This window comes from Mastigoproctus giganteus, chromosome 8 (genome assembly GCF_048544385.1).
Source record: "Mastigoproctus giganteus isolate SK-2022 chromosome 8, ASM4854438v1, whole genome shotgun sequence".
Lineage (NCBI taxonomy): Eukaryota > Metazoa > Arthropoda > Arachnida > Uropygi > Thelyphonidae > Mastigoproctus > Mastigoproctus giganteus.
In genome coordinates, this window is record NC_143582.1 from 180,192,235 (window position 1) to 180,209,189 (window position 16,955).

The window sequence follows — 16,955 nt, forward strand, 5'->3', positions numbered from 1 at the left end:
ACTCCAAATGAAGGTGAGGGCCAGTCCTGGTTATATAATTTAGCAAAACGTAGAGACTTAAACATAATCAGCTACTTCACTTCAGTAAAATTCAAATTCAGGGGACATATGGGTTTTGAAGATCGTGTATTCAACGTCAGACTCAGCTTTACTTAGTACCAACTCCTAAAATGATCAATAAATAAATAAAAGGCCAGACCATTTTAGGAGTTGATACTCTAAACCTAAAATTACTATATACAGTATTAAGATAATAATAGTCCAATTGATTACATGAACCAGATTGTGTTTTAATAGCCATATTTTTAAGAGAGGAAATTTTAGGTGTTTGAACATGTGGACTAAACAGAATATTTTTATAACAATAGATTCCAAGCCTTTGTGAACAAGGGCCTTTGTAATTATTTCATCTGCAATATTTGGAAAGCTTCCCTAACGTAGTAAAATTACAAGATTTTTGGTTGTTTTATAGTCAAACCGAAAGAGGATAAATAGCTATTCCTAATCCCAAAGTAATGATTGATAGTTCATCTTCTAGGGTCTTAGAGATGGCCCAGACTTTAAGATAGTCAGCATAGGAAACAAATCAGACTTCAAGAATAAAATGGGGGGGAGTTAAGGAGAAGAAGAAGAAAAGTAAGCCCGAGAGGGTTCCACCTTGTGGAATGCCAACTGAAACAATTCTATGATGCAAGTCAGGACCAGTGGCAAGTAAGTACGACCGGTCATGCTTTAATAAAAGGAGGTCACCTAAAATCCCATAGAACTGTTTAAAGAAGGAGATGAGTCAGAGAACGTTAACAGAATCGAAAGCAGCAGAAACGTCAAGGTAAGCAATGTTAAGTTGCCCGTTTTATCGAGCGCTTTAGTGATAAGTTGTTGTTGTTGTTGTTGGAGGTTTTACGGCGCAACGTCAGCTAAAGGCCATTATGTGCCAAACAATGGCTGTTCTTATTGGTGACACAAGGGCTACTGAGGCCAAATTGTGCCTGCTGATAGTTTACTTATTGGAAGCACATTGATATAGATGTTAATGTATATTTTCCTGTACAGGCCTATATATTTTAGATACAACAAAAGTTTTTCTATATTTGCTTCATTTCCTATGACGTGAGATAAATTATGTGAGATGTTCAACGTGGAAAGTGATTGAAAAGTGTTTGATCAGATGGTTGAATGTAAGGGAAAATCAAACAGGAAATGATGGATTGTAGATTGTCTGTGACACGATGAGCACTGAGGAGGGTTTTCTCCCAATAATAGAAAGAGATTAGTGTGTCCAATTCCGAGTCTTTGCCAGTACCACTTCCTCTCGTCTGTTTCGTCGGAAACCAGATTTAGTGACAAGAACGAAGTTTCCAGCACATTAGTGATAGTATTGATCCTTTTCTTCCCGTAATGAATATTTAGGAAGTTCACTGGAAGAATCTGTTGGGTAAGGCCAGGAAGCAAGTCTTTTTTCATTAACTTTAAAAGTGGGAAGAAGAGGTAGAGATGGGATGAAAATCTTCAAGAGCTGAAGGATTTTTAATACTAGGAACAAAAATCTCTTGTATCGAAGCCAAGACCAGGGAATAAGATTTTCTATCAAATACCTATTAAAAATGGTGGCAATGGAATTCAAGATGTAAACACTAGAAAGTTTGTGGATCAATCAGCCCCTTATCCTGTGCTGTGGACAAGGACAAATGGAGTACGTGCCTGCAGCACGGGAGAAGGGTAGTTCATTGATTATTTTTCAGCAGACATTATCCTTCAAGGGTAAAGAAACTGATCTGAAATTTTTGGTGGTTATTCTGTAGGCAATTTGGTGGGTTCAAGTCACCTGGTATTGGCCCTACAAATAAAGTCAATCTCAGGGGGTAAAATCTTTGTAAAAATGTATGTATTTCTTTTTAGTTGCATATAATCTTAGAAGAAATGAAAATTTCAATTTTTATCTCTTTTAAATCTAATAAAATCTTTCTAATAGTTTTAAATGCTTGGTAAAAAAGGGAGTTCAGCTTTCACAATTACAAAGAATAATCAAAAAAGTTTGTTTTACATGTACTTCATACATCACTGGTTCGACGGCGACGCTACAGTAGGCCATAAAACAAAACAGCTACTGTTCAAGAGAAAGAGCAATGTGCTTTGTGGCTTGCAGCTACAAAATCACCGATTCAGGTTCAAGGTAATTATCGCTGGATATTTAAGAAGGATCCACCAAGTGTTCCAACCTTTTATGAGTGGAATGAAAAGTTCAAGAAAAATGGAAGTTTACTGCATGATAAAGGAAGTGTATGGCCACGAACATCTCTTGAAGTTATTCGACGCGCTTCACGAGAAGCAAGCCTATGAGCTTATGTAGCATCAGCCAAAATAAAAAAAAAAAAAAAAAAAAAAAACAATTTCACAAAACCATTCCCTCTAAAAGTTTGTCCAGTTCCTGCTTGAATTTATTTAAGCTATCAACTTCCACAATAACAGATGGAAGTTTGTTCCAGCAATTAACTCCGCTGGCTAAAGGCAAATTGCCGCATATCTGTTCTACAGTTGTCTTTCCTCAATTTGAATTTTTGCCCCTCAGGTTCCTAATCTAAGCAAGCGGAAGAATCCCATCAGAATTCAGCGTGCTCAACCCATTCAAGGCCATATACACCTCAATCAGATCACCTCGCAGGTGCCTAGGCTCCAGCTGCTGCAATTTGCAGAATTTAATCCTTTCTTGGTAAGAGGACCCCTTCGTTCCCTTCACCAATCTTGTTGCCCTTCTTTGTACATGCTCAAGCAACTCTACATTCTTTCTAAAATGAGGCCTCCAGACCTGTACGCAGTACTCAAGGCATGGCCTGACCATTGCCTTATACAAAGGGATAATTACCTCCTTTTCCGTATGTTGTTCATAAGAAGCTTCAATTACTACCATAGAGTTCATGTGGTGCAGCAGTTATTACCAACGTATAGGTCGCCACGAAAACTGTTTGCTACCACAATGTCGCAGTTCACTGAAGAAATCAACAGTTTCCTGAAAAAAAGTTTTTTTTTTTTTTTTTTTTTTTAAATGCAGAAACAACTTTTCATGTTTCAGGCAACCAAATGAAGTGGTGAAAAATTCGTGATAGTCCAAAAATCAATGTGTGATGCAGACTTCGTCATCATCAGATTACTGGTCTTTTTTTTTTTTTTTTTTTTTTTTTTTTGACTCCTCTCGCTGTAAAAAGTCAATCAATGAACCAACCTATCTTGACCTTTCAAAGAATTATGCGTTTCCACAATTGGAGCAATACCATCCGGCTGTTTTTATTGATATTATGAATAGGATTTTATTGATTTAATGAATAGGATCCCGTCCCATTGGTATTTACTGTTTATTGTACGTAATACTCTTGATGCTGTTTTCCCAAATTTTCCCAAATTGGTCTTGGTGGACGGAATGAATGGCCACCTGACATAACTCCGCGCGAATTTTTTTTTTTTTTTTTTTTTTTTTGTCTGGGGATAAGGATAAGGTATTCTCGACAACAGTTCATGATAATAAAAGTTTTTTTCAGACACCCTTTACATTACCAGAATATCAGTGCAGGATATTCATTCTCCATCAATTCTCTATTTAAAATCCTCCAGAACTAGTTCAGAATTATAGCCTAAATACTCACTCTATTCAGAAAGCTACTAAGTGCAATGCAAGGCATTCTCATGATGCATAACAAATGCTTCAAGTTCATCATACACAGGGGCGTATCCCGAGAAGGTCTCGAAGAGCCTTGAACGTATGTATCATCCCTTAGAGATGCAAATTCATTCTCCATACAAACCATGAACACTACGTAATTACGATGTTCTTAATTAAGGGGAGAAACGTTTTGCACGGCATCAACAGACTAGGTCATTACTCATAAACATGAATATTTAATTAATGTCGTTCGTAAAAACTGTCAACTACACAAATTCAATTAGCCACACATAGCTATTGAAAAAATAGTAATTTTGAATGTTGGGTGGAAAGTTTTCGAAATTGGTGTGGCATTCATCAGGTCTATTCGACATCTTCATTATGATTAAATAATGGTTAAATGATTTTGTGTTGAATGGAAGAGCCTGGTTAAAATAATGAATCGTGCAAAGACCGATGGATTAATGAAATCGATATATACCCTCACATACACTATTCTCCAACGTTTATTGGGGCACATCACATTCTCGGACTGAAAGTCACTTGGCATGGACATATTAGACGGACAACAAACTCATGACGAGCTGAAGAAAAGACCTGTATCCTTTCCAAAGAGGTACTATGATAAGATGCATACCGCGGGCATGACCATTCGTCAGACAGCAGAGCAAGTGGCTTACTCAGAACCTACCGTTGCAAACGTTGTAAGACAACGGAAAATAGAAGGTAATACTGCGTTGTAGGCAACCACTAATGACATCCAGAACTGCAGACAGTTGAAACGTGCTGTAACAGGAAATCATAAGGCCATTTTTGCAGAGTTCACAAGAGGGAGGGCTACAGAACAGCTGTTGGATCAATTAACATCAGAAACATAATTCACAGAATGGGGATAATCTGAACGTGCAACAGCTCACAAACCCAAGCTGTCATAATGGGGAAGCAATGGACCTCCTAACAGTGGAGGTGGTTAAGTGATGAATCTTGGAATATAGTCCACACATCAGAAGGATGTCCCGGGCGTAATATATGCATACCAAGATTGATAAAACTCATTTTATATGCCGATTTTACAGGACGACTCGGTGTGTCGCCTGCAGAGACACAGTCTGATGTGTTTCTTCGTGCATTAACAACGTCCAAGCAAAAAATAGCTGGCCTATTGCTATCAGAATGGAAAGTGGTGCGCATTTTTATGTTTTGGTGGTAAAAATGAGTGCTCGTTTTTGTAGAATAAAACAATTGCATGACATTTGAACTTGGGAGAAGCAATAGAATTATTTTATTCTACAATTCTACAAGTGAGACAGTTCAAAGGTTTACTGTCTGTCATATTAGCATACAAAAGAACAATCTTTCTGTCGATGTGTATTACATTCGTAAACTGCGTGTGTTCTCTGGTCGATTTGCCTGTTTTGCTGGACGAAAACCGGTTGTTCGTTCAAGGTTCCTCCCCCCCCCACCGAGTTTACGAAAAAAAAAAACTTCCTATCTACTCCTGAGACTGAATAATTCGGCTACAGCAGAGAGAGAGAGAGAGAGAGAGAGAGAGAGAGAGAGAGAGAGAGAGAGAGAGGCCCATAAAGTGCCCTGCGTCATTGAGGGGAGGATTCGAACCCGGGCTTTTTCCAGCCGGTGTGGGGAGAATAGTGATTATAACCTGAATGTGTTCAGTTCATAAGACCTACCAAAACGTTGAAAGAAAATAAGATAGCATTCATTCAAATAGAATGCTAACTTTAAATGAAAAATAAAAAGTGCTTCGCGTCGTTTATTTTACGTTTAAAATTTTTGTTTATTGTCGAAGATGTGTACCAACAGCGAAGTGCATATATGAAGGCAAAATTCCCTCCACGGCCGGAAAAATGGCCAGTGGATAGTTTATATTCCAGGATGGCCATACAGAGTCGAAGGAGTTAACAGGCGAAGAATTCAATTCAGCTAAAGAAACAGTAAGGCTTATTTTGAGGGAATACTTTAATCTGGGAAAAGTTTCTGCCTAGATGATTTCACGAATTTCAGTAAACCACTTCTATAACAATTTTTGGGGAAAAAAATAAATAAAAATAAAATAAAATGGAGAAATCACACAACTTGATCAAGCGTCTTATTCTTCAGCTGTTATTCCTGCGACTTGTTTCTTTTCTAAGTTGAAAAGCTCAATGAAAGGAAGGAAATATTTCCCAACGGTATTAAAAAGGATATGAAGGTGTTCTACAGAAGAGTTCCATACATCTTTTTAACAGTGACAGTATCGTAGGTTAGAGTGCTGTTTCAAAAGAGGATTATTTTATATAAGGTTTATTATAAAGACGCAAGGCCAACAGAAAACTCACGACTAGTCAATGGCGCCATGGTATGTTTCCAAAAATTGTCTCCATATATCGCAATAAATTCTATATTTATTAGACTGCATGAATTAAGAGTGGAAGAAAGATTCACATTTAGTTGCCGATAGTATCTTACTGTGAAGAAAGATTCACAGTAAGATACTATCGGCAACTAAATTAACTCAAGGGCTGTGAAGAGCTTTTGATAAACTGGAAGCTTACTTAACATTAAATATGCCGGTATGAGTGTGTGGGGGAAAAATCACATACATCGTTGCCCATGCATTCTGCAAATCCATCTGGTCTTTTAGTGCATGCATATTTAGCATATCCGATTACGCTTTCTACTAGTGCCGACAAGTTCTTAAAACAGATAAGAAAAGTAATTTTATCCCCATATAAGAATGAAATCACTTCTCCAAAGTATTTTATTTATTTATTGAAACGTTACATTTTTCTGCATTAGAGATGCCTAAGCCTGTTGGCAGAGAGGCAATATCTAGCAAAAAATATTTGGACGGATGCCATCAGAAAAAAATAATGCTAATGCAGAGTTAAATTCGACTTATTTTAAAGAGTAAAACTGACGTGAGTGTACGGAAATTTTAATTTCACTTAAAGTGCGCCGCATAATTACTTTCACTGCCACTTCCCAGACCACTGCCAGACGCTTGTCATACATTCCCACCGCTGTAAGACACATGTACGCAGTTCCAAAATTATAGCTACAGCTATAAGTGATGCGACTCAACTTGACATACTGCGTCCACTGACACTCCCCTACTTTAGCAGTTTTCTCCGTGCACAATGATGTCGTTCTGACAAGCCCAGAGGAAGCGGGAGAAACCGTGTTTGTAATCCGAAACAAAGTGTCTCAGAAGGCCTGCACTTCACATGAAACAACCATTATCTTGGAAGTTTGAATTTTTATTTATTAATGCATTAATTACGCACTAATTCTATTTATTTCTCTTACATGATTTTTACTAAACATTCATTCCAAAAGTTATAATTTTTTTTAAACATGAAATTTTATTAAAAAAAAGGTCCATTTACACAGATTTCGTAATTTTTATCCTATTAGGTTTCTTATAGTGCAATACACAAAATCAAGGACAGAAACAAATTATTTAATTTTGTTTTTAACTGGTCTCTCTTAGTTTTACTATTAGTTTTATATAACTTATCTTTAATAAATTCATAGTTGTTCATCTTTCTTGTAAGACTTATCGCACATAAAATAATAATTTCGCAGCATTTTAAAACTATCAAAGAGGTGTTAGCCAGCTAAGAAGCCCAATATTTGTAATGTAATATTTTACAAAAAGAACTATACAATTTTAAATAGTTTATAGGATATCTTGATCCAAAGAGACTAGTTTCATGTGTTTTCTTTGTTCTGAAGGATAATATAAAATCCGGTTTCACCAAACTCGAGGAGGTTATAATTTTATTAACTATGGTTCTCAGCATTTCTTATTTCTTATCTACTTTGGATTTAACACGAAACTCATATCAACTGACTGTAGCTATCAGCGCAGGAAGTGAAAGGGTGGAAATTCTACTAGCGCCAGACAGAAATCCAGATTGTCGGTTTTCAGGCGGACATTTCCATTTTAAACCTCGTAATTATTCTGACCCAAAGGGCAACAAGAATTTATCAAAGTTATTCATTTAGCTTGAAGCGTTTAGCAATAAACATTTTACTCACGACTCTCTCTCTATCTTGTTATTTTTTACACTCACCAGAGCTCTTCCCTTGCCGACTTGTTGGCGGTGTGTATTTTGGAAAGGGCTTCACCCTCAATATCTACACAAACTTTCTAAAATAAATAAATATATTGTTACTTATCTCACAAGCAAACACCTCACCACCACTCTTAAAAATTTTGCTGCGCTTTGAGCGTTTGGGGAAGGGCGCTCTTTTCCTGTATTTTCAGCCGTGAAAAGGCGTAATGATGCGCTTGGTAACCTGCTCACTCTGTTTTGGTATTATTTTTCTCAAACTAAATGGGGGGAAATGGAATAATATGAGAGGGAGGAGCTGGCTCCTTGTATTTCTAAAGACAAAAAAAAAAAACAAAAAAAAAACCACACGCGTATATATATAGCTTTGACTTTGATGTTGAAAATTGTGATCTTTTGTAATCATTATTTAAATGTATAGTTTACAATACGAAGATAGTGTGGTATAGTAAGAAGAGATTCACACAAACAAATATTCATATCATTTCATTAAATTGCGTCTTATCTAAATTAAAATATGTTCGAAACTGCTTTATTTGATACGGCACATCAAGCACCCGGATAAAGAATTCATCTTCACATAATTAGACACACGAAACTTCATTAATGCTTGGAATGAGTAAATTGAATAAATGCGTGGATGATAAATACAACTGGGCATGGAAATCGTGTTCCTACACACCTCGCCCAAAACTGCTACTTTCATTTAGTATTCTATAACAAATTGCAATATTAACAGTTGAATATCGTTATTTTTTTATTTTATTATTATTATTCTTATTTTACTACGTTAAAGGGAATTACTATTAAAAATTCATACAAATAAAGAGAAAAATTATATCAATTATGGATACTGCTGTATTCTTTTACATCACTGTGCATCTGCGTATCCTTTTTAAAAACACAACTATAACTAAACCCTAATATAAAAAATTGTTACTGTTTATGCCCGGCAAGACCACCAGGTCAGTGGAGTTCAAAATAAATCGTCAATGCAAACATGGATGTGGAAATCGTGTCCCTACAGATCTAGCCCAAAACTGCTCCTTTCATTTAGTATTATATAATAATTTGCACTGTTAACACTTGAATATTGTTTTTTATTTTATTATTATTATTATTTTATTATAGAGAGTAACAGAAAGCTGGATCTCGTGAAGTTCGGACAGCATGTTGTAGACACAAGAAAAAATTACCTACCAAGGCACGAGGCGGAGGTTTGGTAAACTTCAAAGAGGAGTTGGATGGTAATTTTTTGTAGAAAGGGATATGAATGATTGGTTTTTATTAAATTTTTATTATTTTGATCTATTTTATTCATTTTGCATATGCAGGAAAAAGTTCGTAGGTGTGTAGGGACACGATTTCCATTCTAATACTAAACCAGTATTATTTGGATATATATATATATATATACATATGCATAAAAAGATTAATAAGAAAACAGTAAATACCGGCAGTTTGCTTCGGTCATTAGAACGGTTATGTAAGCGACGACACCAGAATATCAGTATAACAAGAGAATGCAAGGGAGCAACATAGCATCTGCAGCATCAGTCAGAAAACAGGTCACCTTCTCACTAATTTCATCAAGCACATAGTTTCTCTTTGAATTAGTCTTAAGTTTTCAGTCTATGTTGCCTCGTTCAAATCATTTAAAAACGTAACCCATCAATTAAAAATTTGGCAACTTGAATATACATGATAGTTGAGTTTATGTAATTTTTTCACTAACCCAAAATTTTAACTTTTAATTTCACGTGGTTATTACAGTACTGTGTAATGAACACAGATAAACGCATTTTCACCGTTAGAATATTATGAACTGTGTCAAAGTTTAATGTGTCTGTTAAACTTCAATTTTTATTAATTGGTATTCACAAAAGATTATTGAGCTCGAAGGATACATGTTTCGAAATAAATAACTGGATGTGTTTAATTCCCCAGGAGTACCAGTTACAAATACAAGAAATCATCGACGCTTTATCCATTATTTTGAGATTGTTAAGCCATTATTTGGAAAAAAAAAAAAGGCGACGAAACCAGAATATGTGAAGAGAACCTAAATGAGTTTCAATATTGCAAATCACTAAGCAGGGCTTGATATTTCTAACTTTTAATAATTATCTTAATTTCCACATATTGTAACAAAAAAAAATAAGAATTGCATTTCTGTTATGTAGGTTACAACGCTTATCCTCTAACCAAAATGGCTGCTATGCCAATACAATAAATTTACTTAGAAAATGAGAGAGAGAGAGAGAGAGAGAGAGAGAGAGAAGAAAAAAAAACTTCTCCAATACCAACAACCACAATATTTTTATGATATTTTTCTTTTCTACAGATTTGTTATTCGTTTGCAATATCATCGAAGCATCTGAATTAAAAAACTAGTTCAAAATAACTGCACCTATTCTATGGTCGGTTTGCCTATTTGCTGGATGGAAAGAAGAAATAATTAGTATTTTAAATTACGAAAAACGCCGATATAAGTTCCCTCTGCCTCAACGGGAATCGAACCCAAACCTATTCCATACAGTGTAAAGAACAATGGTCGAAGCCACTGTTCTGGACGCGAAGGTTCTCATATGGAGATGGATGTATATCATGGGAATTGTTTACTGCGAAGTTTAGAAGAAAGAGCACTTGTCTTCACTTTACTTAATTACACAGTGTAAAACAGAGAAAACATTGCGGATAGGACGGTTCCCAACCTGTATCCAACGAAATTTTTCATCTGTACAAGTCTCAAAAATTTTAATTGTGTTAAGTATATATGGATTAATGGGGTTTTTTAAACCGAATTAGTGAACAATTTTGCACAGTTGTAATCCACTTAATAAAAATGAATGCGGGTCCTGTATATGTGCAAGGAATATATCTCCATTAAAATAATTGTTCTGTGATTAATTTGGTCAGCGAAGATTGCAAAAAATACTGTCCTTGATATGAATAAGCAGAATCAGTGAACTGTGGTGCTGCGTGACAACTGATGTATAACTCATAGAAACCTGAGGTCTCTAGTTCCCGTAGGTTATAATTGTGAAACGATTAACAGGAACATATAGTATAACATTCCTCTCCTATCACTGTGACAAGGAGCAAACCACAACAATTGAGGTACTCGTGTCATAAAAAGATACTCTGGCTGGATGCTTCAATACAGTTACTGCATATATTAAAGTAGAAGTTTTACAAGGTATGTGATGGATGACGTTTATTCACGAATTAAGTGATTAATACTTTTAATTCATGCTTGTTTTAAGAGAAAGTTATAACTACCAGATAGTTTATCGGATTAAATGTGGTGTGATTTATGTTTTCATTTTTTAATTACTCGCTACTAACAAAATTCTAATGAAGCTTTACTCCTACTGTTTAATAAACACTATAATTGCTTTGTTATCTAAATAAAATGATAAATAAATGAGTCTAATATATTATCCACTGAATAACAAAATGATGAATCAATAACTTGCTATATTGAGAGGGAAAAAAGTGCCCATTCTACGTGATTCTCTTGCACATGACAAGTGGTGAAATGTGTAAACCCTGCTTCACAAAACGGGGTTGGTTGATTGAGGATTTATTTAGCGCATCAGCATCTATGGCCATAGTGCGCCATATATTTGGTAAGTATCAAAACGGGGGGAAAAATATGAAACGTATGATACTGAATTCAAGAAGTTTATACAAATGACTTGAGTTAATGATTAATTTTATGATGATTTTCGTATGGTGGACGAGATAAAAAAAAAAAAAATCTAGATTATGCGACTTTTTATTTACTAGGAATAATTCTACACAAATTTCACTAGAATTTAGTTACAATTAATTGAATCAAATGTTACACTACACCGGTGAATATCGATATTAATGCTTCAATATCTACTGTACTACATTAGGAAACGTGAAATTAAAATAGTTATGATAGTAACAAAATAGTCTGTCGTATGCTTCTAAGTTGCAACTGTCTCTGTGTTCAAATAGAGGTTTTATTTGAACCCTTTACTTGAGTTCTTTTCCCTATTTCAGTACAGGCGTTTAACTATTAACACTTCATTTAAAAACAAACTATAGTCTATCAAGGATCTATATCGTCAGTGACCAAACAAATGTCCATTATTAAAAAAAAAATATTTGTTTGACTGGTATAAGTTTGAAGCTGAAATAAAATATGCAACTCAAAATTCACTTCTTATCAGTACATTCAAAAATTGCATCCTTATCTATATTCGAGTTGTTTGTACTGGTAGATCATCCGCAGAAATGATGCCAACTTGGCACACTTCTCCATTAAACCGTGCTTACTGGTATGTCATCCTTTCCTTCAAAAGGATGTTGATCTGCTTGAGTCCATCCAGAGTCGTTCAAACCCGACTACATTCTGCCTAATTAAAATTTAACTAAATTAAAACTAAATTAAGCAAACTTTATTTTTAATAAAGAGAAGTTAGTCATCCCTGAATCTAATTCAAATAGATATTCAGTCTGCAGTAAATTGTACTCCTCAGGAATAAAATTGTAATAATAATAATAATGTGAAACGACTGTAAATTTATGGTTTAAATAAGAACAAATGCTTGTTTATTGCTGCAAAAGCAAAACTTTCCTGTTTATAATGTTGTCTGATGATTTTCTAAGCATAGAAATGAGCTCATTTGTAAGCATTCTGATAAAATCCGAAGGATAAATTGCATTTTTTGTAAGGCGAAACAATTCGTCATACGGCTTTGACCCAAACACTAGTAAATACACCGCAATGAATGTATCGTCGATAATGAAATACATCGAAGTCTCCTTCAAGCAGTAAATATAGGAAGTTTTATGGTTTTTCTTCAGGGTTTCTTCAAAAGATAAACAGTAAAATTCGTAGGTGTGTGTGCGTGTAGGAATGAATATTTTTAGACTCAACTTGCAATGCGCAGTTAGAGAAATCAGTATTCCAAGAATATAAATATATTATTAACTCATACATCGAAGCAGGCCATCTACTGTGGTGGACTTCCCAAAGTGATCAAGCACATGACCTAAAAATTACCACGAAAAAACTTCAAGTCGAAGTTCCAATGCATAGATGATTTTTTCCCCCGCTCAAATTTCTGTTCGCAGCTATTTTGTAATTACTCATTACTATGATTAAGGTACTGACTGTCCAAAGTTCCCAAGTTTACTAAAGTAGCTGTCTCAATTAATGGATTTTATAGAACACAATATAATGTACAACTGTATATTGTAAAATGGGTAGTGCACTGCAGTTGATGATTGGCTGTGCATTTTTAAAATAATATCAAACAAGATTCTTCCTTTCTTGGAATTATTTCATTATTTTATCTCTGTTCTAAATAAATTTGCATCAAGGTCACAATAAAATTGGTGTTAATACTCATAGTCACAGTGAGAACGAAAATTTAAAAACTGAAATTTGATGTGTTATCAATAACCATTAGCTTGAAGTTTCCGAGATTCAGTGCATACTAAAATATATAAAATATTCAAATAGTGTTTAATGATCTAGATTACAGATAAATGCCACCTAAAAATAAATGGACAACCAAAGATTATCGCCAAAATTGCTGCTATTTAAATTTATTTCGAATAATTAACTCACTGAGATAAGAGTGTCTATACAAATCTTTAAAAAAAAAAAAAAAAAAAAAGATAGTTCAATTCATTTTGAACTATCTTTTGAGGCATATACTATTTAGTAATAACCATGGTGAGACTGCTAGTCTATAAAAAACAGAAAAGATAATGCCAACCGTAATAAGAAACTTACCTTGTCGCTTGGAATCTTGGAACCCATCATGATGATATCAATTTTAAAGTTTGGTATCACTATGCTAACGCTCTCGCTAATATCTGCAGTTTGATGTATCCAGAAAAATAGGTGGCCAACGATCTCTCTCTGCTAACGATTTCCTAATGAATTCAAGCCATGGACAGATTAATGTAAACAACAAGCAGATTAGAATGCTTTCACATCTCATGAAATATCAACATCAAAAATCAACGACGTCGTTAGTTTTACAATTTCTTTTTTGGTAATGTTATAGTTGCACGATTTACATTAATGTTACATGAAAATCCCTACATAAGAAACCACTGGTTCCATTTTCACTGTCATTCTCAATTCAGTAATGTAAAATATATTTTACTGGTTATGGAAATAATGCACTACTTATTTAAACGTGGCTTTTTTCGTGGGAGAAGTGCGTGTCACAAAACAAGAAAAACAGGAATATATAATCCGCAAAACACTGGGTCATGTATCTGTACAAAATAAATTATGATAACATTACCATTTCAAGAGATTCATCCTAAAGGGATACGATTGCGGAGCATCCTTATGACTTACGAATCTAAAGAAACGCGGATCTTATCGTCTTATTTTCATGCAGCAGTCGTCTCCGCAAAGGTCAAGTAAGTGCAAAACACACACGCACACATATACATACGGAAATGCTGGCGAGGGTCCGTCTAGTAAGCTGTGGCCGTAGACTTCCGTAATATGCCCGTACTAAGGCTCGTTCGTCAAATGGAAGGATTCTATTTGATCGTCAAAAAACAAATAAAAAAACGATTTTACAGCCTCAACAACTTCATTGTGCGATTATTCCATGGCATGGCATGCTGTGAACAGTCTACACGGTTGTCCTGATCCAATCATCTACAAGATAACTCATTTAAAAGCGCTACTTTTAAACACGAATTTATGTACGACACTAGCCCATCACTTTAATGTTTACGAGCCTTCGTGACAACCAATGCAAACATGGCGAGCGACAGCAAAAAAAAACTTTTACTGAGCACGCTGGGAACTGAACCACTAGAGCCATCTCGCGGCAAATAATTAAACATTTATTTAACAACTCAAATTTTATGCTCGTTCAAGAAAACCTATATACAGTATAAGTATTAACAAGGAACGTTGCGTTCACAATTTAAACAAATTTAACCCACAGAAAAAGTTTTAAATTATATTTATAGACGTCAGAAATTAGCTTCACAATAACACCGAAATACTACTGAGTTTTTATTACATGCTGTGTTTGTCAGAAAAATTTTCTAAAATCAAATTATGCCGTAATGTCTTAAATACATAACATATTTTTGAAAACTTTGTGAAAGAATGGGCACTTAGAACTTTTAAACTTCAAATAAATAGCATTATATAGGGGGACACATGACTTTCAGGGCGAAATATTCATAAACGGGCCTTTAGACAAAATATCTGTACACGGGGCCTAAATGAAATTTTTTAAATAAAAATACATAATAAGTTGAAGCTATTTTTAAATTTTTATTTAAAAATTGGTATAATAACTGTGGTATGTATTGTTTTCTAAAGCAGCCGCTTACGCTCGCCTCATTTCAGAGGAAAATTAAATGCAGCCTAACCTGAGCTAGGAGTTGTCACGGATCCCAGACTTGTTTAACTCTTGTCTAGGCATAAACTAAGCCCTAATCTAACGGGACTCACTACAGTATTGTAAGTGTTTAAAGGGAATATTCACAAATTATGTAACGCAAGAAGCGGAATGGGGTAGATTTGTATAACACATGTCGAAACCCTTCGTGATGCGTTAAGTGGGGGGCCGTTACTTAATATTCTGCGGCAGGGCACCATCTGAAGCCCTAAGTGTTATTAGGCACTCAAATTTAAATCTAGTGTCTCGAAGTACAGGTTCCCACTGACTTTCAAAAATTTCCGCTTTTAATAAAAGAGGAAATTTTTGAAAGTATTTAACACTATTGTTAAATACTGAGGACGAAACTTACTATAGTATTCTCATTATAACCATATAATGAGAATGCTACAGTAATCAAGTAATGATCGTTGAATTTTCGTATTTAATTATTAAATTTTGAAAACGAAATGCACAGGGCATAATCCTTATGGGTTTTGATAATTAACTATATAGTATCGGTGTAAATACACCATAGTTAACCCATAAACTTGAACTACGTATGTAGCGTAGAGAGCATCGTTTTAATTGTATCACATATTGTGGTTGCCTTCACAACGAGATGGCTGCTATTGCATTACTTCAAATAAATAACGCTTCTCTAGTATAGAAGACTACTGTTATTTATTTTCAGCGGTATCACCACCACCCATGCCGACCGGGCTAGCCGAGTGGGTAAAGTACCTGCCCGGCAACCCAAAGGTCGCGGGTTCGATTCCCGCCTCGGGCTTGGATCAAAGTACTGCAAAAACCTTGGGAGGTGCAATATGGCCACAGAAGCCGATGCGCCAACAACTATCAAATCAAAAAAAAAAAAAAAAAAAAAAAATCACCACCACCCAGACGATCGTTTCAAAGCTGTTGTATGTATGTATGTGAATATCTACTCGATTATCCACTTGTCCCTATTAGACTTAGAAAAGCAAAAAGTAGAGGGAAAGTTATAGTAGGAGGGGAAGAGGAAACGAAACGATTCAGAAGAATGAAAGGGACAGTAACTCCTTCAACTCACACCACTCAAAAACTCATAAATTCCTCGAATTGGCAACGCTTCTCCAGTAGAGAAGACTGTTGTTACCTATTCTCGGAAACTCCGTGATTATCTGGCTCCCCTAGCGACCGTTTCAAGACTATTGGTCTATCATCAGTGGGCGGGCAGGTACCCAGGTAATACAACAAGCCATCACAGTTGCGAAGTTATATCTACAATATGATACAATCTCGTTGTGAAGGCAACACAATATGAGATACAATTAAAACGATGCCCTCTACGCTACATAGGTAGTTCAAGTTTATGGGTTAACTATGGTGTATTTACACCGATACTATATAGTTAATTATTAAAGTTAAAAAACTAAATATAAACGGCGATAACAAAAATTACATTCTATTTTGTGGAATTAGCGGGAAGAAACTGTTCTTGCGGGTCGGAAATCGCTGCCTGCGAGAACTCATTCTGCCTGCAACTTTCAGCATTTTATCTATTTTGACCCTTAGCTTAAAAAAAAAAAAAAAAATGTTGGCCACTACTGGCCCCACCAGGGGCCTGGCGGCCAATAAGCCGGCCAAACAATGGGCACAACAGATCACACTGCACAGACATGGCCCACACACTTTCAAGTCTCTGGCTTGACAGTGTACTGTCCTCGATACAGCGAACATACGCGGCGATGGGAGAAATCCCAGGCGCCATCTGACACGAACATACCTTATACCGGCCCAGATAAAGGAGGAATATAAGGAAATCAGGTTAAC

At 35.4% G+C, this 16,955-nt stretch overlaps 1 protein-coding gene across 2 annotated transcripts in view; it reads right to left on the reverse strand.

Moving 5' to 3' along the window:
* The window catches only part of LOC150082042 (ubiquitin-like protein 3), a 269,809-nt gene extending 255,327 nt beyond the window's left edge, over positions 1-14,482 (reverse strand). For both annotated transcript variants that reach the window (XM_090379931.1, XM_090379930.1), the window contains exon 1: positions 13,511-14,482. In XM_090379931.1, coding sequence (XP_090236057.1) covers positions 13,511-13,540 — 30 coding nt within the window. In that variant the 5' untranslated portion in view covers positions 13,541-14,482. The remainder of the gene's footprint in view (positions 1-13,510) is intronic.
* Positions 14,483-16,955: the final 2,473 nt, after the last annotated feature.